This window comes from Labrus bergylta, chromosome 8 (assembly GCF_963930695.1).
Source record: "Labrus bergylta chromosome 8, fLabBer1.1, whole genome shotgun sequence".
Taxonomy (NCBI): Eukaryota; Metazoa; Chordata; class Actinopteri; order Labriformes; family Labridae; genus Labrus; species Labrus bergylta.
Genome location: NC_089202.1, coordinates 4308632 through 4329156, shown reverse-complemented (window position 1 = coordinate 4329156; position 20525 = coordinate 4308632). Strand labels below are relative to the sequence as shown.

The window sequence follows — 20525 nt, the reverse complement described above, 5'->3', positions numbered from 1 at the left end:
GCTTCTCCAAAAAGAAAAAGAAGCTCTGCAGCCCATTCAGTACGAAAAGAAAAACGTCTTAATCACCGGATTATCTAACATTCAGTCAAACCAGTCATACCTCTATTCTATGTCATTTTATAAGCTTACAGATGAAGGCTGTAAACTGGATTTGCATATTGTCTAATGTGCAATAATTCATCTGATCTATGACGTGTGTCTACATAAAATGTCAGTCAGAGATCCATTAGTGTTAACAGAAGAACAAGCCTCCATTGGGAACATATGAGTTGACAATAAAAAGTTTGAAGAGCTCTATTTAATAAAATGACTGCTACGATCACTCACTAAGAATACAGAGATAATCAATGAGTATCACATGTGTGTCTAAAAACCCAATAAAACAGAAGATTGAATCAGGTTTTTTTTAATCAAACAGTTTATCAAAAAAAAGGATTTAAATAAAGCCAGTCAAATAAAATTCATTCAAATAAAAAACAGATCACGGCTGCAATGACAAAAAAAAAAATCACAACAATGAATAAATAGTGTACAAGTGAACATTAGGGGAAAAATGTTTGATCTGTGTCTTCTTTGTAAGAGAACTGTTGTTTCCTGTGGAGCTTTCGTATGCATGGAGATACCAACACTAAGCTAAATGCTAAATGTAGCACCAACACAGTCAGGACTGACAGGATGAATCTGTACCCAGACACATTTCCATACGATCTTGGTTTCATAAATAATTTGTTGCTACAGGTGGAGGTAAGGAATAGTCTATAAGCACTTGGTAACAGTCTGAGTCAGTGTTTCTGTTGTCGTAGCTCACTCGAGACGAGAAGATGTTTTTTCTGACACAGGGCAGTGTGTGGTCACTGGGAGACAGAGGACAGTGTGTGGACAGACTGTGAGGAGGCTGAGCTGCCCTCTCTCGCTCTGGCTGCAAGTTTCAGTCTCAGCTCTCTGATTTCCCTCAGCAGCTCTCTCTCGCTGCTGTCCAGCTTGGCCCGGCCTCGATCCAGAGAAACTGACAGGGAAAGACACACAGACACATTATTGACACAATACTTTGGTTAATAAGGGTTTTTATTATGGAGCTGCAACAATAAGACAATTGGACTAATTGAGAAGTTGGCCATGGATTCTTGGTTTAAGTACTTTTTTCCAAAGCAAGTCTGTAGGTAAAAATCCAATGGTTCCAGCTTTTCTAATAGGAATCCTTCATTATCCTTCTTGTCTTATATTAATGTGTCGAATCAAAAATCCAACACAAACAGAAACTTTCTCACAGGGGGCTTAAATGCTGCTGACCAGTGATGACACAACAAAACCCGGAGCAGCCAAACATACTTTACACCAGAGAAAACAACAGAACCCATCTGAATGTCCTCTTTTTAGGACAGCCTCAACGTACACGTCTACGATCACTTACAGACGGTGGAGGTGCTCTCTGTAGGTGAACGGCTGTTCAGACACGTCATGTTGGTTCCTGTCTGCTTCGGGGAGGTGGGGTTGGGTATGACTGCTGGATCAGCAGTGTTGGTTCCGACACACACAGCAGTAGTGATGACACAGGGTCTATGAGGAGCTGTCTGTCTCTGTGCATCTGGGAAATGCAAACACTTTAACATTAGATTTATGTCCTCATAAGGGACTGTTTAAGTCAGCGGCCACAAACTGAAACGCTGTCTGTTAAATACCTGAAGACGGGGGCTGCTGCTGCTCCTGTAACTGAGCTCTGCTTCTCATCACGTCCTCCCACTGGAAATGAACAAGCACTCTGTTTTTAATTCAATTATTTATTATTCCAAATCTAGCAAACAGTCTTCTGGGATATATTTTAGCCACTGAGATGTGTCAGATATGATTTTTTGTAATGCAGGAATAAACAAATATCAATACTTTTTTTTAAATGTTTCAATGCTTTGATGCACAAACATATGTGATACATTTTCTCAGTTATGTCAGTTAATTTAATTTACAAACATACTGTTGTTGCTCTCACCTTCCGTCCCGCCACATCTCTCATGGTGTCAGCCAGTCTCTTCTCCTCTGCCAGGGTTTGTCTGTGAAGCTCTGCCAGTCTCTCCCTCTTCCTCTCCTGCTCGGCATCCACCTGCTGCAACCGCTCCGCCACCTCTCTCTGCCAGTCTGAGTCCAAGCCCAGCTGGCACGCCTCCGCCAGGGACTCCTCCAGGATCTGTTTGTGTGTACAGAGACGAGGCCAATGAAAACAAGGAGGAAGACGGTATCTGTGCCCAAATCAGTGTTTGGAGGCCTGTGTGGCTTTTTGGTTAAAATGATGTAGGTGTGAGTTAAGATCAGTGCTGACAACTCCAGACTGACTGTATGACTACTAACCTGTATGTTAGTCTCTGTGCTGTGTAGCAGCTCTGTGTCGCTCTCGTCCTCCCTCTCCGCCCCCCTCATCCTCATCGCCACCTCCTCCTCCACCCTTTGTCCCAGGCGCTCCTGTTCCTTCAACAGGGTCTAAGGGAAATGGAAAACAAACAGAAAACAACTGATACAACCTTAAAGAAGCTTACAGTGATGTCATCACATGGTAGAAATGTACTGTTTGACTGAGTTATAATAAAAATGTGTGTCCATAGGATCTTTAGGTTTGGAAGAGGCATTGTGGGGAAATAAATGGAGCTACAAATCACTAAGAGTAATGAATGAACAAAGGAGGATGGTGGTTGGATATTTGGCACCTGTTCAAGTCGCCGCCGCTGAGCCTCCATCTCCATCTGTCTGATTTCCAGATCCTGGACTGCTGCAGTTGTTTCTTGCTCCCGCAGATCCATCTGCATCAAAGCATGGGGGTTATTGTTGTGTTAGCGCTCCAACATGAGGGTCATTACAGAGTTCTTTGGCTAAACTGTGCCTGGAAGAGCTCGGAATTACAAAAACAACATCATGGTATGTAACCATAACTTTATGAGTAGTGTCTGAAAATGACCCATCGTGTAACATAATGTGAAAGATCTGCAGGTCGTGTTCACCTTTCTGCTGATCTCCTGCTCTAAGCCTTTGATTTGTGAGGCTCTCAGGTCCTGCTGATGCTTGAGGAAACGTCTTCTGGTAGCATCCAGCAGCTGCAACTCCTTTACCTTCAGCTCTCTCTTCATGGCGGCCAACCTGCAGAGGGTGGAGCAGTATCCGTGAAGAACAATGCTACCTCATAACATCATTTTATTTATTTATTAATAATCGGTTTGAAGCATCTTGTGATCTTACTTTGCCCTCTGTTGTGTTAGTTTTTCTTCCTCTTGTGCCAGAATGTTTCTGCGTTGTTCCTCTGCCTTCCCCAGCAGCTCCTGTGTTTAAATCATGCAGAAGACAATTCAGTTCACATGATTTTTTATTTCATATATAAATATAGATCTATTTGATAAGCAAGCGGAGAACTGCACTATTTTTTATTTAAAAGAGTTTGTGCTTAGATATTATTCTGAAGAACTACCTGTTGTGCATAATAGGTCTCCTCTTCAGCCTGGCGACGCACAAAATCTGCACGCAGGGCCGACACCTCCTGCCTGATGACACACAAACACACATATCATCACGTGTGGCTCTAAAAAGGATGAACTATGTATTTAGCTCAATCGTTTTCTTTTTCTTATCTCACCTCTCGCGGAGATACTCCATCTCCTGCAGTCGTATCTTCTCCCTCTCCCGGCTTTGGTACTCCACTATGAATTCTGGGTACTGGTTGAACACAGGGTACTGGCCTTGGGTCAGGGGTGTAAAGTTAGAGAGCAGATGCTTGGGATGGATGTCAGCTGGTGTGCTGCCCATGAGCCTGTACGCCTCCTTTATCATGGCTCCCACATCCAGGTTGTTACGATGGTGGAAAAAATACTAAAGGGGAATAAAACAGGAGAGATGAGATGTTTCTTTTTTTTTTTTTTACTCACTGACTTTAATAACAAAAGCAGAGGAAAAAAGGTTCTTACCTCATAGTCCTGTTTCTGAGAACAGAGCAGCAGGGGCTCACGAGAGCAGGTGATGTAGGCCACACAGGCCATGAGCAGAAACGACGGGTGATTGGAGAAGACGTTATCGAAGAGTTTGAGCCACTCGTCGCGAGTCAACACCTCAGAGAACAGCGTCTCCAGCAGGGGCCAAACATAGTGCTGGGACAGATACCGAGATGAAAAGTTAAATATGGAATCAGGATGTTGCCTCTTTGGGGTAGGAAATGACGTTTCTCCTCCGGCTGTGTGTGCAGCCGTTACCTGCGAGGTGATTCCACAGTCCACAAGGTGCTGCAGGAGCTCCTTGTCGTGATGAGCCAGAATGTTCTCCGCCATGCTCAGGATGTTCAGAGGAGGGTTGGGAAAGTACTCAAACCAATGCTGACACCAGTTTACTATAAAACCAAGCAACACAATGAAAACACTTTCAATTTGCTTCAAAGTAAAGACACAGAATGAACAGAGAAACATTTTGTTTACACACGCTGAGAAGGAGTGTAACTTCATGTTTAAGAGTGTAGCAGTGCTCTTCATTGCATGTAAAGAACGTGGACTTTGCATCACCCACAAAAACTGTAAATCTGTTAAATGTGTCTATAAACTTTGACTAAAGCTTCCACAGAGCAGCATCATGATGGGTAGCAGTATAGAAGACCCTGAATGTTCATAATGTGATATCTCATTGGAAATGGCACTTCATAACAACAACCAGTCATTACCTAGGACGGTGGCTACCACCTCGAAGCAGAGCATTGGGTTGTTCTGGAAAAGCTTGACAAAAGGAAAGGCCACCAAGGGAAGGTACTCCACCTCTCCAAAGATGGCCGCCCAGTGAGCTAAGGCTGACAAAACTCTGAGGAGAGGCGAAAAAAAGGACCACATAGCAGATCTGTTTTAATATATGTCATGGAAAAAAAAAACCTTAAACTCTAAATTCTGCAATCAAAGTATTTGCATTTGTGTAAAAAGAGAAGTAGGTACCTCTGCAGCCCCCTCTGTAGCTTGTGACTTTTGATGGGATATTTATCCTGCAGAGCAAGGTAGGCTAAATGAAGGCCTTTATCCGTCAGACTGCTATATGCCGCATGGTTCTCTGGGAGACACAACAAAGACCGCCATACAAACATCCTGCAACACACACACACACACAAGGAAGTCTTCTTACTTATTTCACACAGATAAGGGCTGAAAGCTTTTTTTATGAATTCTCCTCCTACAAGAGTTCTCTTTACCTGTATTTAGCAGGATACTCTCCGAACGCTTTGAGCATATCAACTAGTCTCTTCTTATTCAGACCAGCAGGCAGTTCATTCTACCCAAAGACACAAAATATAAGCATATTGAAATCCTTCATTTTTAACAAAAAGGAAGAGAAGAACCAAATGTATTTAGAGATCGGTAGGTGTTGTTCGTACCTCTTTATCCTCAGTTGCAGACCCAGCAGGAGGTCTGAGTATCTTCACCTGAGTCTGCCTCCCAGAACTCTTTGCTGGTCTTTGAATGCCGTCTGACCTGACCTTGACTCTCAGATTAGACAACTCCTGTTCAGCTTCAACTCCCGAAACCATGGCCACCTTGGAGGGCGGAGGCTGGGACAGACATGACAGAGAGACACAAGATAAATACACGTATAGAACACTATCTTATACACAAACCACACAACTTTGTTATATTGTAATCATCAGCTAAGCATCACCTTGTTTAGTTCCTGTGTGAGACTCTGAATACTGTAGACGTTGATGCTGCCGTTGTCCATGATGGCCACGATGTGCCGGCCATTAGGAGCGACTGTCACTGTTGTGATGGCTTCATCATGGGAACCCATTTGGAAAAGCAGCTTGCAGGTGTGAATGTTGATAAAGCGCATCAGGCCGTCCTGACTCAGTACACCTAGCGTCTACAGAAACAGAAAAAAAGTGTTGAGAACATGAGGAGGGTGTACATGCTACCAAGTTCACTTCATTTGTCATTATATTTAATAGTTTCAGCTGATAACATGTCTACACTATATATTAATAATATTAATCAATATATGTATCACTGATTGCACAGCTCTGGACAGCTCTCTATATCGATACTGCTCATTTACAACTTTCATCACTGTTTTTGCACATTTACATCTACCCCCAGCAAAGTATGTTTACATTTAGTTAGACATGACTGACAAAATGTTGTTTTGAATTCTTTATAATCTAGACTTGAAGTAACAACTTTAAAACAGAAATGTATTTCTGTCATTGGAATTAAATTGTGGAAATCTTAAATAATGATTTGAAGGGCTGTGTTCAGATATTTCAGTTTAAGAAAATGTATAAGAACAAAGTTATCAGACTGTATGAAATTGGCAGTTAGTGTGTTTTGTGTGTTTTCCTTCTAATTTCTGAGGAAGTGAAGACTGAATTGTCAGATTTGTTTTATGTTGGCATGGTATTCATTCATTGATTGTAAGTGGACAGACTAGACAGACATTTATCGTTTGCTTTTTGAGTAAGGGGGCAGGCAAAACAAGATTGATTCTTCTCCCTGCTCCTTTCCGTACATGGGATAAAGTGTGTATTGTCTTGTCTGTTGTGTGTTTTGACATGTACGGAACAAAAAAAAAAAGTAATGTTAAATGAAATCCTGGATGTATTCTCATTCTTAGTTTTTATATTTTTAGTGCTTATTTACTTTGTATTTAATATTATATTGTTTTATTTGCTAATATTGTGTGTTTGATAACCTGCTGCTGTAACGCCACAATTTCCCAGTTTGGAATGAATAAAGTAAATCTGATCTAATCTAAGATGAGATATATGTTAACATTTGCAATATACAGAGTTACGTGAATAGGCTTTCTTGAAGAAAAAAGTGAATGGAAATGATCCCAGAAAAGAAGTCACTTTACAGCTGGAGAACAGAGGAGGTCGCAGGTTTACCTGACTGGCGCATCCGTCAAAGCTGTCAGGCAGAAATTCCAGTTGTCTTACGGTTCGGACCTGCGTGGGCATCTGAATAACCCTGATAAGCTGCCTGCTGTCCAAACACCACAGGTGCAGCAGGTTGGAGCGCCCACCAGCAGCAAGGCTCTTACCATCACTGTCAACATGAATCAGGTACACCACCATTTGATTAAGTACTGTATGCTATGTTTACAGGCTGTGTATGATTGGAAATACAGCAACAAGAATTATACTTATTGATTTATATCAATGGTTGGTTTTGACATGAGAGACCCACCGTGTGACAGCGAAGGCCTTGTAGGAGACTTTTGGTCCACTGTCAGGAACAGGGAGCTGATATTTGCAGAAGAGTGTGTCGCTCTCCCAAGCAAAGATGGAGTCGTCACTGAAACAGCTGAGGATGGTGTTACTGAGCGGCAGGAAAAACACCTGCAACACAAACAACAGTGTTTCATGATACAAAAACTATTAAAAGTCCAGCAAAAACAAAAAAAACACATCCTCAATCATCAGATGTAAGATAACCTTCATACTGTGATCCAACAGATTTTTGTCAATAGTTTTCAATTCTTCTGCGAGTGCATGTTTACCCTCTGAATGCCGACAGACTGCCGGATGTTGAGCTTCCTCTTCCTCTGGAAGGTGTCCAGGTCCCAGAGCTGAGCCGTGTCTGAGGACGTGCTGATGGCGTAGCGGCCTGAGCCGTGGACGGAGATGTACGAGATCGCTCCCTCATGACCTCGCATCCAACTGACCAGCTGCTTTGTGTCTGTGCAAAGAAACAGAAGGCAAATAGAAGAGGAATGTTAATATAGTGCTCCTACACAGTGATCTACTCCTGTTCCATTGAACTACCTATCTGCTTTGTGTGTGTAAAAATGACTACTAGGCATGAAAGGGTGTGTTTCTCTCTGTCCTACCTTTGTCAAAGCACTTGATGGTGTAGTCAGTAAGGGCCACAAGGAACTCTGTGGTCCTCCGGAGGCTGAATGCCAGAGCAGTGCAGGCCTGTCCTGTCTTCTGCACCAGACGAAACCTGCTCAGAGAAAGAAGCAATGAAAATACAAGATCAGAAAAATGAGTTAACGGGTAATAGCTGCCAACTTTGAGGTCAAGTTTTTATCTGAAAAGAAAACCCTTATAAGTAAGGGTACAGTTATGGCCTTGTAAATGAAAAGAAAGCACAGGATGAAAGTTTGCAGGTGTCTTTTGTTCCTCTAATTACAACAATTCCAGGTCAGAGAAGAGATATGCTAACATTAAATGGCTACCAGGTCTTTACTATCTGAGAAAAAAGTGCAATGTGATGACAATGTTGAATAATGCAGTGAAAATATTAAGTTTCATGAATAAACTAAAGTTTGAAAGTGCATATTAGTTATAACTCACGGTTTATATTTCTGTATTTTACACAATAGAAGTGTTTGCATCATGTTTCTCACGCATCCAAAACATTTTCCACCACTAAACTCGCAACAATAAACTACTCATATTGTAATAATGGTGACATTAGGATTTATTAAACTGCCTAAATGGCTCCCTAAACAATGTTTAGGATATGTGGAGACAGTAATGAGAGTGAGTGGATCATAATATTTGTGAAAATGTCATAATTCCCGTTAAGCCAACAGTTGTACATCTAATCATGTTGAAATCGAGTTGTAAACAAAAACTTGAAAAACCACCAGTCACCTGTTTCTACTGATGTCAAAGACATAGATGTTGCCATGGTGATCTCCAGCCAGGAAGGAGTCTCCTGTGGTGTCAAAGGCAACATGGAGGAAACGCACCGTCTTCGCCTGATGAGCAGTGCGGACGATATTTACCAACACACTGAGGAAGACAAACAACAAACGCACAACGGTTCCCACATAAACAGTGGCACATGACAGTAACAATACACTCTAAGAATGTGGCTTTTCCTGCAACAGCTTCTTTCATGACAAAACACACCAGGAGAGTTCACGGCAGGATACAGCTGCAGAGGTGCTTTTCAGTATTACTCTGAAAGTCCAAAGTGTTTGTTGTTCTCTGGCATTCTTTGCATTAATAAAAATCATATATAATAATGCAAAGTGTTTATTATTTAGATCCACTTCAAATAAACTTAACATATTGACAAATAGTTTTAACTTTTAAGACCTATTTGATTAATTACACACAGAGTTCATATCAAGAAAAATCTCTGATATTAGAAAAGTCAGTTCTAAACAAGCTGCGACCTCCGCTGTTGAGAAGGAATCCAATGCTTGAGTGCTAAAAACTGTAGTTCCTCGAATGTTAACTTCAGGCTGGCTGCTAAAGTCAGATACACACAGCAGATATCAGCCTGTTTGAAAAGAGGACTTTGGTCTGAATAGTTCGTGTCTTTATCAGCTCAAAGTGTACAGCGTTGAATATTTCAAGAACTAATCCGTGTAGATTTTATGAAGGAGAAGAGGGTTTTTTTGGTTGTTTTTTTTCCTCGTCAAAGCGTCTTTGAGTATCAAGAAAAGCGCTATATAAAACCAATGTATTATTATTATGCATAATTAGGGGTGTGAGTAATTTAGGAGGCTTCATGCTGCATTCACGTGCTCCCTGGATAGTCTCAGTTTCTGAGTTTGAAAGTCGTTCTTCTGACTAACGTGTGTTGACATGCTTTCAGTTGAAGTTGGAATGTAGTAACAACAACAACAAACAGCCTGGACGCTTTGAAGAAGATGTGAGGGATGTCACTGTTACAAGTTAAGTTGATGTGCATTAATAGAATTAATAAAAATGATGTTAACATTAACAAAACTTATTTCGCCCCCTCTGTGATGGTGAATATGATGAAGTCATCAAGTCGGGCACCTTATCTCACATGAAGGCAGAGTAAGGCCCTTTCAGTTTGTGTCAGTTTTGGAATACCCTGCTGACACAAACGGTACCTTCTCTTTTTGCTCAATTGTCCTCCACATGTGTAAGCAAATTAAAAAAAAAAAAAAATCTAGTCATACTTACCTTACCTCACCTTAACAGTCAGTATTACTCATTAAGAAACTTTGCAACAGAAAATGTGAAAAAGGCTGTTTTTGCATTGTTTACTAGATAATCATTTGTTTTCCATCCACCCCCCCCCCCCTTCAGTGGTTTCTGATATTTATAATAAGAATATGAAAACAGTGTGTCGTGTTGCTGATGATCTGTTTTTCTTTTGTAGGTCATAAAGAGGCATCAGTACTAAATTCCGTCTGTTTCATTACCGGTTCAAAACTCCTCACAAGAGCTCTAAGTAAATTAAATGTTACAAGAAAATCTGAACCCACAAACTACTATAACTACTTTTATTGTGTTTTTCTGGAGTGGGATATAAAAAGGGAGCAGTGTGTTATTGTTAAACAAAGCTTTGATATTGTCTTCCACTTCAAGAGAGCCAGAAGAGGCAATACCTTTACAATATTATGTTTTTTAAAACTATGAAGGCAAGGCAAGTTTATTTCTATAGCACATTTCAACAACAAGGCAAGCATCATGACAGAGGAAAGAAAAGAAACATTAAAATAGAAAATTTAAAAATCACTGAAATTATTAAATCTGAAAATATGTTCAAATAAAAATAATTCTAATGAAATTAATTGAAATAAATAAAGTAAAAATATAAAAAGAATTAGAAGAATATTCGTCATCCGTTTGAAGAAAACATGTTTTAGACACCCACCCTGCAAGACAGAGCACTACTGCAGGTCGTTCATCCCATCTGCAGTCAGACTCTTTAATCAGACTCTTTAACAACATCACCACCTCATGCTACACACTGTGTGTGTGTTTTTAATAATAAGTCTCTCCACAAGTGGAAATGTAGATAAGTGTAATTTTTTATTTAACTGATGTACATATGTTTAATTTTTAACTTCTATTTTTATTATTGATAATTATATTCCCGTCCCGTTTTCTTGAGCTGCTGTAATGCACAAATTTCCCCCATGGGGGATCAATAAAGTTTATCTTTATCTTTATAGGATATTGTTTTCTTAGTTTATTGAGGATTTAAATATTACAATAGATTAACAATGTTTGTGGTTGATGCAGGGTCCAGGTTATATACTAGTTGTGTGCTGTTTTACATGTAGGGAGCATTACATCACACTACTTCTCAGTGTATAACTCTGTGCATTAGGCCTCTGTATGTCTGGTGGCTATCTGAAGGTGTTATCATTCTGTCACAGTATTGAGGGTTGTATGAAAGAGTGCAACAAGTGTCAGGAATTGTTAGCAGTCACCTCTCTACGTTATTTGAGCTAGAAAATTACGTTTCAAATGAAAATCTTAATGCATTATCAGGATAAATGTGGCAGAACTTAAACAAGAATCTTAAACTTAAAGGAGCATCTTCATCTTTTTAAAGCTTACCTCTTCCCTGCTGATGGTTTTCGATGCCATACTTTCCCCTCTTCTTTGTTTCCGATGTCTGTCACCTCCATGTTAAAAGAAACTCAGAGGAAGTCAGAGCAGGGATTGTAAAAAACACAAAATATCCCTCTTCAAAAACATAATGTTGAAGCTGCTGCTCCAGGTTACCAAAGCAGGCTAGTTACCGAGCTAACAGGCTAAAGCCGTTTTACAGGCGGAGCCAACAGCGCGAAATTTAAAAGAGCAACATTCAATGTAGTTAGTTTAAAGTTACTCTTACACAACTCATAAAGTTCAGTAACATAGAGAGTTAATCAATGTTCAAGAGTCCCGCAGATAAAAACTACTCAATGCTTACAGGTGAATTCAACTTCAGATCCAGGGATTGTTTTTAGTTGTATTTAGAGGGCGCTTATTCTGTCGCCTAAAGTTGACGTAGCAGGTAAATAGAAGCGGGATGCATTGTGGGAGTTGTGGTTCTAAACGCTTCTACGAAGATTTTGATCAAACTACAGTTTCATTAAAATGTACTTCCAAACTTCAAATATTGTTTCAAACTGTATTAGTTTGGGGGACGATATAGTCACCTAAAAGCTCCTGATAGGTGCATTGACATAATGCCTTTATCTTCGAGTTTATTTTTTCATATATATCCTGCCACTCACAAAAATGTGTTCCTATTTCCATTTTTTTTTTGTATGAGGATGTTTTGAAGTAGCCTAGCCTTAAAACTCTTCTTTTAACTCGACATTTATTGTAAAGTAAAACAAAAAAAGGAACAAAGAAACAATAACAAGGCAAGGGGATAATTTCCATCCCTACTATTTAAGGCTGCCGTGCAAACATGATTCCAGTTTGTATTAACTTCACTGTCAGTTTTCTGCTTTAGGAAAATTTCACTACATTTGGGCCAGCCTCTTCACTTTGCTGGCTGCCTCTGGATGGTGAAGTGGGAACATTTGCAAATTGTACAGGAAGTATGGTAGTGATTAAGAAGTCCAAACAATGAGACAATACAAACACATCCGGTTTGCCGTTTTCCTTCAAAACTAAGTGCATGACACAAACATGCAACTTGCAAATACAGAATCAGAATCAGACATACTTTATTAATCCCAGAGGGAAATTAGATAAATACTGTATATAAATTACGAGATAAGTAAATCATTTTGTAATTAAATGTAGTGACTTGTCTGCAACTGGAAATAAAAAAAGGAAAATATACCTATTTATGATGCCTCTAATTTTTATGATGACTCTATCATCTTTTGAGTTCATGTCAAATACAAACATTCATACAGATCAACACATTGTGATCATGTACCTGACTATTCACTTTAATGAGATGCTATAATCTAAAAGAAAGGGTTATCTAGCTTTAGCTAAAGCTAGCAGTACTAAAGTTGGATAATAGCTACAGCAATTTATTGTACAGATTGTAGTGATGCTATTTCTTCTGACAAACATGTTTATTCCCCTTTGAATATCAGCTCCATCTTTAAAAGTAACATTTTCCCTGGTTGCTAATTGTTCTGTTCGTATAATCATAAATGTTAGTACTGTTCGTTCGTTTATTTCATGGGCTGTAAATATTAAGGCTTTTACTTTGAAGGGCTGAACCGGATGTGTGTGCTCTTGTCTCAGTAAAGGTTGTCAAGCTAGCTGTCTTTGATTAGCCACGTCATGTAAACTTAGCAGTGGAGCAGTTCTGATTCAAACGAAGCGAGGAGTGTGAAGTTTTTCTTAATATTTGTTCATTTTCTAAGTGTGGGTCTTGTTTCGGGGTTATAGCTCGGCAGAACATCGTGAGTAAAGATGTCAGATATCGGGGACTGGTTCAGAAGCATCCCGTTCATCACCCGGACCTGGTTCGCTGCCTCCATAGCTGTCCCCTTGATTGGGAAACTGGGATTGGTTGATTTTAGGACCCTCATGCTGGTCCCGGAGCTGGTCTTCAACAGATTTCATGTAAGTTTCTCCACTATGTTTACCTCCGTTCGTCAGACTGGACGATAATGACTTTGGTTGTTGTATTGTGGCTCAGTCGGTTTGTTAGCAGGGGGCTAGCAGAACTCACTCAGAAGGCCTGAGCTGCGTTACAGCCAATCAGAGGCTGAGACGTTACAGCCAATCAGAGGCTGAGACGTTACAGCCAATCAGAGGCTGAGACGCAGCAACTTCCTGAATCTGTCAACATGGGACTTTATTTAGCAACACTCAAATAAGGCATGAGTTTATCACCAGCATTTAAGAAAGATGCATATACTGAAGTACTTGAACTCAACTTATTTATACAATATATAATAAGAGATGTAGAAAGTTAGAGACAAGAAAACATATTTATGTTTTCATTTCATTGTACAGTGTTCCCTTTGTTATTTTTGTTGTATTATATCTTTACTTTAATACAGTGTATAACTTCTGTACAGTTTATTTTAATTTACTTAGCTGTTACTACAACTTATTTATTTTTACTTTTTGTACTTTTCTACTCTTTTTTTCTTATAATGATATTCTATTTTATATATAATTTTAACTTTTTATTTGTAGAAGCTGACTCAGGGAGAAACGCACAGGAATTCCAATGTACCTGTACTGTCCTGTACCTGTGAAAATGGCAATAAACATCTATTCTATTCTATTATACTTAGAGTATGACCCTTCATATTACCGAAATATACATTACCATTTCTTAAAATATGATGCACTGTTGCACATTAATCTGATCAATGGTGAATGAAGTAGGGAATAAATGGCTCCAGTTTTCACCAGTCACAACTGGTAATCACTACTCCCACAACAACATTATGTGACAATAAACCTTTCATAAAATAAAATAAAATACAATCTCACGTATAGCTTCACAGCAATTTAGAAGATTTATGGATTTGACTGTTTTTACTTTAAAACCCCTTTTGAAAAAACTTCCGTACTTATACATAGTTAAGATCAGTAAAATGTAATGTATTATTTTTTGTCATATTGCTTCTTTAAAAGTTAATGGTCTTAAAACTTTACTGAACACTATTGGACAATCCTAATACTTACTTGTTACTCATACCTAACACAGTGTAGCTGCTGAGTCGCTCATTAATGTGACCTCTGTTTATTAGATCTGTGGCTGCTTTGCAATCAAATTAAATATTTTGTCCCAATCTTGTGACTTACTTTGGACTAGTACCTTTAAGTATTATTGAATATTAAAAATATTTAATATAATATTAAAATACAGTTTGTTGTTAATGTTATTCTTACTAAATAGCATTTTATTTCCGACAATATTATAAGCTATTATAAGCTCCAAAATACCCCTTATAGTCATTTTAAGTTTCCTCTTCATCTAATGATTTTTTTCATGATTTTATGAAATTATTTTTTCATATTAGTAGTAAAATAAAGGTCACATCATATCTAGTAACCTATGGGCAGGCACAAGTTCACAAGATGTTGCACTTCAGTATTGCACGTGGTAGTTTTGTTTACCCCTTAATGAAGAGCAAGTTAAGACAAGAAATGATCATCACCCCTCAAGGCACCTCTCAAATGCTGTATTGATTTAGTGTCTGTTGTCATCATACAATATCTCCAAAACAAATCCAGCAAGTCTGATCTCACTTTATAAGTACTGAGAAGTTGGATCTGTGAACAAACCCAGTTCTGTTAATGTCTAACCACATTTTCTATTAGAATAACATCTCCTATGTTTGTTTCAGCTCTGGAGACCAGTGACAGCCACCCTGTTTTTCCCCATAACACCTAACACTGGGTTTCTGTATATGGTCAACCTGTATTTCCTCTACCACTACTCCACACGGCTAGAAACAGGTGAGACCGATCCCCTCAGTAGCTGTCATACATGCAGTCAATAATACACTTTCTGTAAAGTTAACCTTTTGTTTTTGTATTCTCTTTCAGGAGCGTTCGATGGCAAACCTGCAGACTATATTTTCATGCTACTTTTCAACTGGATCTGCATTGTTGTATCCTTTGATGACCACACACAAATATTCAGTTTAAATCTTAAATATCAATCTACCTTCACAACAACGACATCTAAGGTTATCTCTGTTTGTCCAACCTGTCCTTAAATCCTTTGATTCTAGCTGCACGCTGCCGTCTTTGCCCCTCTGCATTACTCTTTCATCTGACTTTCTGTACATTTCTCTCCCTCTCTCTCTCTTTCTCTGCGGCACTGTGCCATGTCAGTGTGGCTCTGTGCCAGTGGCCTAGTGTCAGTCTACCCCTGCAGAGCAGAGAAACCTAATCTAGGTCACACCAGCAATGCAGCCCGACTCATATCTCAACACTGTTCTATCAGGAGTTCAGCCCTGACTTTTCACACACAGTTTAATATCTGCATCTATCTTAAGTCTACAAGACAAGTTTGGGCAGTTTTCTATCTAACTGTGGGATGGATGCCAGGAGTTAGATGTTTTTTTCAAGAAAAGGGAAGTGGCCAATTACAGTCAGTCAGCAGTCATTTGATCTGGTAACCTTTCAGTAACCCACTGTGATAATCTGAACGTTCCAGCGGTGATTGTATTGCAACATGAGGTTTCTGTCCTTGACTCTAGCTTCAGATAGTTGGGATGCTGATGAACATGCGGGTAAGGCTCCTCCTCTATCTTATTTCTCCAAAAACTATCGAATCAATATTCGGTTCACTAGCATCTGCTAATCTTTACTCTCAGCAACAAGATAATTATGCTAACTTCAACAAAGGGTTGAACATTTTGTTTTCGAGGCAATTAGTCTAGTCTTTGAAAAAGAAGAGGACAAACTTAATGAATCCACAAGTAGAAATTTGGTGTTTGCTTGGTTATTGGACATGCTACACACAGGCCAGGAATGCACAAATACATGTTGTTTACACAAAGGCCCAACTAGAGACAAGTGTTGGAAATTAGCAATAGCTATATACTCTATGTAGCACATCAGTTTATGTATGTATAGAAACTATGGTAAATTGCATCGCCCCTATTAACTAAATAAATTCAAACATATGCACAAACAGTATCCTGAGGTTAAGCTTAAGCTTGTGTTCCGTCACTCTACTGCACAGTGATCATGCATGTTCCTGCACATGCAAATGTATCACATTGACATGCGCTCCCCTAGTTTTGTATTTCAAATATGACCTTTTTGAGTAGTTTTCCTGTTAGCACTTCATCTTTTAAAGGCACAGCAGAAAGAGTTAGTAAATACATATCTTGGCCTGTGGTGTTTTAAGTAACTTTGTCATCATTAGTAAATTAATTAAAACTGTGAATTCTTAACGGACAAAAAAAAAAAATCATGTCATGAATATTGTTTTGTAACTATCTTGTTCATTCATTTTCAGCAATTATAAAATAATGTTAAAATTCCAAGCAGTCCTAAAAGCCACCTTCACTTAGTGTGATCACAGTGGGTGTGAGTTAGCTTTAAGAAATAGCTTAAAGGTAAAACCAAAACTGTTTACTATAAGCTCTCCTTTTATGAGAGACACATGAATAAAACAGTCCTCAGATCTTAAAACTAAAACCTGAATACACTCCAAGCTTTGAACTCATTACTAGGAAGTCTTTTTACACAGCTGTGTTGTTGTTGTTTGTCTGGGCTTACATATTGTTGTTGATGTTGTTGTTCTTAGCTGCTGATGATCCCACTGATCATGTCGGTGCTCTATGTGTGGGCTCAGTTCAACAAAGACACAATCGTGTCCTTTTGGTTTGGAACAAGATTCAAGGTACGTCAAAGTTTTTATCGCTGCTCGTCACATTACATGGAATAGAATTTCATCTAGTCTCATTATAAGTCTGTCATATTTTACTGTCCTATTAAAACGGCTGTATTTATGGCATTGCCTGTCATTGTGTGATCTTCATTGCTCATATTTATTTCTATTGGAAGTGTTCCTATTACTCATCATGGAGATGATTTCAAGTGTCATATAAATGTCATTCTGTATATTCTGCTCCTTCCCTAGGCACATTATCTACCTTGGGTCATCCTTGCCTTCAACTTCATTATCGGAGGCTCGTAAGTAACGTTTTTTTCACTTTGAGTGACAGTACAGTTTTATGGTTATTGAAAGCACTGCACTATAAATATGACATCACTGTTGAAAAGAGGAGCAGGGAATGTTTCTGTAATCCATAGAATCAGAATCAGCTTTACACACCCACGAGGCATTTAACTTTGGTAAACTGTACTCAGTAGGTACAAAGTTATGACATTAAAGATTAACAATAAACACTAATATGTACAAGTCTAAATAATATAATAGTGCAGTGGTGAGTAGTGCAAGAGATGCTGAAGTGAAATGATAACAATAAAGATGTTATTATGTGACAGATGGGTTAAGTTTAAAACAGTGTTTACATTAAAGGTGTGCAAAGATTGATCATTTAGATTCAATAATACATGTGTGTGTACATTTCAAGTGACGGTTATTCCACAAGTGAGACAGGTCTGACTGTTTAGCGTTCATCAGAGAGCCTGGGGGAAGACTCTGTTCTTTTGTGTGGTTGTTTTGGCGTAGTGTTCTGTAACGCCTGCCACAGGGTAGTTTGATAAGTTTGTGTCCGGGGTGTGAGGAGTCTGCAGTGATGCTACCTCCCCGTTTCCTGACCCTGGACCGGTATAAGTCCTGGATGGGGGGCTTTTTTAGTGTAGTAGGTTTTAGTATGACCTGCTAAGCTAACAGTATGTTTGAGTACTTAAAATGAATGTGTACATATTAGAGTACTGTGTGATATTATTTCTAAACATTGTATGGACCATCTTATCGTTGCTGCTGTTCTGCAGGTTTGTAAATGAACTGACGGGGAATCTGGTGGGCCACCTCTACTTCTTCCTCATGTATAAATACCCCGTGGACCTGGGAGGACGCTCCTTCCTCTCCACACCAGAGTTCTTGTAAGTTTGAATTCCAAACCTGTTCTTTCATTAGCTGCTTTATTTTAACTCTTGACAACCTACTCACTGGGTTCATTGCTGAGATTTTAGGATGTTGATAATGTGCTGTAACCTGATTAAAGTCAGATTTTGTAACTATTGCCTGAATAACTTTTTTTTGAAAATAAATCTATTTGTCTCAAATTGACTCAGGAACAAAAAAAAAGTGCTGCAATTACCACTCAGGGCCACAGAGGTCGCTGTTTAGCTGAAGTAACTTGTGCTTTGATTTGAAAGTCAGCACGAGGGCAAGAAGGAGAGTAACTGGAAAGGGTTTAAATATGTGTACTGTTTTACCTTCAACAACAACAAAGAAAATGTAGAAATAAAAGAAGAAGAAAAAAGTCATGATTTTGAAGATAATTCAAACTATCAGGGTATTGTTGCTTAAGTGTGCATCAATTTGAGCTTGCATTGTGATTTCTGCACTTTTACATTTGATATGTATTCCTTCACTTCCAAACAAGTCTTTCAGATTTTTGAGTGAAAAGTAGTTATCACAGGAGGGACAACCATTTTGGTTGCAGGGAGACATAACAAGACAGATCACAGTTAACATAAGACAAATATTCAGACTAATAAACTAAAAGGATATTTAAAAAAAACAAAAAAACACACAATTTGCCTATTACCTCTGCTGACAGTGCATATATTTGTGTTTCCCTCTCTGCAGGTATCGCTTCTTCCCCAATCGGAGGGGAGGGGTGTCAGGCTTTGGAGTCCCTCCCAGCAGACCAGCAGCACAGCAGCCGGCGGGAGGAGGGAGACGATACAACTGGGGCGAAGGCAACCGTCTCGGGGGTGAATGAGCTGAGAGGAGAGCCACACCCTCCATCCAAGTTTTCTCAAGATCACAAAATGGCTGTGCGGTTCATGTTTCAGGGTTAAATGCTTGCTTTTCCACTTTAGAACTTATGTTTTGTCCACATTTATGTTTAGTTCTTAACAAAGTAAATTGATGAAAAAAAAAGCATTTTAACCAAGACAGCCCTGCACAGAGAGACTTAAGACTCTGGCTTCATCTCTACTTTTTCAAACACTGTGGATCTGTTCATATGAAGCAGGTTGAAAAAAACAAAAAGATTACATTTTTTTTTAATGCAATGGTGCACCATCTCTCCTCCTCTTTTTTTGTCCTCTTTGTTTTCACCCCGTCTGCCTTTTCTCCTCCCTCAGACTGTCAAGACCAGAGATGTTGCAGCTGCTCACCAGCGCACTGTTGATTTACATTCTTGTGTTCCTGTCCCCTCCGTCTGTGACACCATATCAGATTGCATTGTAATTAAAAAACATCAGGAGCGTGCTCTCAGCCATTCCTCCTCTGTGGAGGGCAGAGCTATGTTAGAGAGAACCAGTTTCCAGGTCTGAATAAACACAGGTGTAAGATGTTTTTTTAAGCCTCTGTGGCACAGACTGGATCTTCTGTCTTAAGCTATGATCTTAACCAAAATGTGGTGATGATGGGACTTTGCTCTTTTGTAAATATAAAAGTTGTTTATTGAAAGGACGAGTGAGTCTGAGTGTTTCATTACTGTCCTTCATGTTTTCTAAAATGAGCCAATTCTGTTCCAGTTTGGCAATTTAACATCCAATCATCCATCCATTATATATACCACTTAAACCGTTCAGGGTATCCGGGTGCTTGAGCCAATCCCAGCTGTCATTGGGTGAGGGGCAGGAAACACCCTGGACAGGTCGGCAGTCAATAAGAGGGCTGGCACAAAATGAGATGACCATACTTCCAAATTAAAAGGCACTTATTAACCTAACAGGCATGTTTTTGTGGGAGGAAGCTCATGCAACCTCCACACAGGCTCCAGCTGCAACTTAAAGCAGGGAGCTTCTTGCTGCGAGGTGACAACACTATACCCACTGCACCATCGTGCAGTCCAAGTATTTGACGATCCATTTCAATTTGAGAATAAGAGAAGGGTCTTATTGTAAGTCTGAAGAAATACAAACACAGAAAGATATACATTTAGTATATCATGTTTTGCATTTGTTGTCAAAAAAGGAGCTGACCACTGATGTGATGACCACAGCAGGAGATCATCAGTTCTCTGTATCCATTCATTGATTTTCATTCCTAATCCATTGCTCTATTCTTCAGTTTCCTGCAGATCAAAAGATCTGAAGTCAATGCAAAGATTAAAAGATGCTCATTCAAGTTTTGCATTTGCACCAAAAAATGAAATGATACTTCTCAGGAGTTAAACCTTTCACCTCTGCAGACAAACACATGGAATGGTATTATTGGTAACTGAGACAAAAACAAAAGAAACCAATACATACAAGTATTCAATCTAAACAA

At 39.2% G+C, this 20525-nt stretch overlaps 2 protein-coding genes across 3 annotated transcripts; one reads left to right on the top strand and one right to left on the bottom strand.

Moving 5' to 3' along the window:
- Window positions 1-390: 390 nt before the first annotated feature.
- Window positions 391-11704, bottom strand: tbc1d31 (TBC1 domain family, member 31). Of its 2 annotated transcripts, none has more exons than XM_065958158.1 (23): window positions 11276-11704; window positions 8594-8734; window positions 7822-7937; window positions 7492-7670; window positions 7179-7330; window positions 6878-7037; window positions 5656-5856; window positions 5375-5548; window positions 5192-5271; window positions 4941-5087; window positions 4679-4812; window positions 4221-4354; window positions 3939-4118; window positions 3611-3843; window positions 3446-3518; window positions 3220-3299; window positions 2985-3120; window positions 2694-2786; window positions 2341-2469; window positions 1970-2179; window positions 1680-1740; window positions 1412-1585; window positions 391-1006 (listed from the first exon to the last, which is right to left on the bottom strand). In XM_065958158.1, the coding sequence occupies exons 1-23, from the start codon at window positions 11344-11346 to the stop codon at window positions 852-854; spliced, it is 3213 nt and encodes a 1070-aa protein (XP_065814230.1). In that variant the 5' UTR covers window positions 11347-11704; the 3' UTR covers window positions 391-851. The 2 variants fall into 2 exon arrangements, with proteins under 2 accessions (XP_065814230.1, XP_020489393.1); XM_020633737.3 differs by having other exon boundaries at window positions 1985-2179; window positions 11276-11703.
- Window positions 11705-12914: 1210 nt separating this feature from the next.
- Window positions 12915-19721, top strand: derl1 (derlin 1). The gene is made up of 8 exons (XM_020635156.3): window positions 12915-13243; window positions 14989-15100; window positions 15191-15255; window positions 15856-15882; window positions 16908-17003; window positions 17244-17296; window positions 18065-18175; window positions 18888-19721. The coding sequence occupies exons 1-8, from the start codon at window positions 13091-13093 to the stop codon at window positions 19021-19023; spliced, it is 753 nt and encodes a 250-aa protein (XP_020490812.1). The 5' UTR covers window positions 12915-13090; the 3' UTR covers window positions 19024-19721.
- Window positions 19722-20525: the final 804 nt, after the last annotated feature.